This window comes from Salvelinus alpinus, chromosome 21, assembly GCF_045679555.1.
Source record: "Salvelinus alpinus chromosome 21, SLU_Salpinus.1, whole genome shotgun sequence".
Lineage (NCBI taxonomy): Eukaryota > Metazoa > Chordata > Actinopteri > Salmoniformes > Salmonidae > Salvelinus > Salvelinus alpinus.
In genome coordinates this window covers 45,822,373-45,824,203 of record NC_092106.1, presented here as the reverse complement: position 1 = coordinate 45,824,203, position 1,831 = coordinate 45,822,373, and the positions used below count along the sequence as shown (strand labels likewise).

The 1,831-nt window shown below is 40.9% G+C and overlaps 1 protein-coding gene across 3 annotated transcripts in view; it reads left to right on the top strand.

Moving 5' to 3' along the window:
• The window catches only part of LOC139548371 (putative nuclease HARBI1), a 4,228-nt gene extending 2,997 nt beyond the window's left edge, over nt 1-1,231 (top strand). For all 3 annotated transcript variants that reach the window (XR_011669701.1, XM_071358007.1, XM_071358008.1), the window contains 2 exons: nt 164-275; nt 370-1,231. Coding sequence is in view for 2 of the 3 variants with exons in the window: in XM_071358007.1 (XP_071214108.1) it covers nt 164-275; nt 370-740 (483 nt within the window). In the remaining variant the exon portion in view is untranslated. The remainder of the gene's footprint in view (nt 1-163; nt 276-369) is intronic.
• Nucleotides 1,232-1,831: the final 600 nt, after the last annotated feature.

Sequence of the window (1,831 nt, the reverse complement as noted above, 5' to 3'; positions counted from 1 at the left end):
AGCCCCCGCAGGTGCCCATGAGGCCGATTTTGTGAATAGGAAATCCTTTCACAGCATTAATGTTCAGGTGAACATAACTTTTTGATATTGTCCATTGACGAACACTCTGCATTGCCAGTGATGTGCATTGATTGGTGTAATATTCCTCATCTTATGATTTCAGATGGTCTGCAATGCTGACTGTGTGATCAGCAATGTTGTGGCAAAATGGCCTGGCTCAGTCCATGACTCCAGAATCTTTCGGGCCTCTGAAATCTATCAGTGCCTATCACAAGGTAAGCCACACAACCCCTATTTATAACCATCATGGCTGTGTCAAGAATATCACTGTGTTTATGAGGTAGTAATGATGAGATTTTGTGTTGACAGGTGAATTCTCTGGTGTGTTGCTGGGAGACAGGGGGTATGGCTGCCAGCCTTTTCTCCTGACACCTTTCACAGACCCCCAGGAAGCACAGCAGGCCTACAACCATGCCCATGCCAGGACCAGGGCCAGAGTTGAAATGACCTTTGGCCTCCTGAAGGCACGCTTTCACTGCCTTCACAAATTAAGGGTCAGCCCTGTTAGGGCATGTGATATTACTGTGGCTTGTGCTGTCCTCCACAATGTGGCCTGCCTGAGGAAGGAGAGGGCCCCCAGAGTGCCACCAGCCATGGACTGGGACAATCCGGCAATCTTCCCTGATGACGACAGTGGTCGGCTGCTGAGGGACCAATATGTGTTGAATTATTTTAGTTAGTATGTGTGCTTTCAATTTTGGTTAAATATGTCCTGCGGTGGCAGAGGAATTTGGTTTTTTTTGGGTTTGTTTTTTGACGAATTTGGCCTCTTATGATGTTTGTGCGGTATACTGTGTGTAATACAAGGCTGCAGGGAGGCTACTGCATCCATTCATTTGTCTGTTCAGTTGATGTGTATGGCTTTGTCCTGCATTTATTTTAGTGTGCAGACATGCAGGGTGTGTTATATACAGACCTTTGAATGTGTATGTATCATTTTGTATAATATGCTTGGATTCTGTGCTTTCCATCTTGTAGAGTCACTGTGACTTCAGTTTCGAAAGGAGCTGATGGTTTACCTGCTTTGTTTTGTCCTTATTCAATAAAGGAACATAATGTTACACATTGTGTTTTTATATTCATATGGAATGTGTATTTGTTTATATGACAGAGTACTAGGGCCACACTGAAGAAAAAGGATAAAGTCATAAATTTATGAGGCTGGTTCTTTCTGCAGAAAAGCTACATATTGTTTTTACAGTTTTGATACTTATGACAATGTGATACTTAATATTCTGGCACATCAGCATGTCTTTGTTTATGAAACCATACTGAAGTACAATTTCACGAAATGCCCCACATCTGTCATTTTAACAACTGTCCTCCTTTAAAACAACTGGTTACAATATTATGACTTGTGTTTTTTTCCCCTCTGTGGCCCTAATATTCTATCATTTTATATATAGACTTATAGTCTATGGGAAACTGTAAATTATCTAATGATAGCAACATCATCTAAAAATCATTTTTTATCCAAAATCATTGAAATTAATGATCACAAACGTTTAAATAATAACAGTGGGTCTAGTTATATGTGATAACAATGTATAGTGAGCAGTGAAATAACTATTGGTTTCCATTTGTGGTGACTGCTGACTGACATTAGGGATGAGATTAAATAGATCCTGGAATTTAGCCTGGTCTGGAGCAGGCTAGCTCCACAGAATAAATCTCCATGGTAATTTATACCATAACATATCCTCCTGCCCCCTATCCATCTTTAGTGCAACCGGATTACGGATCAATTGAGCCAGGATCACCAAGATATCCT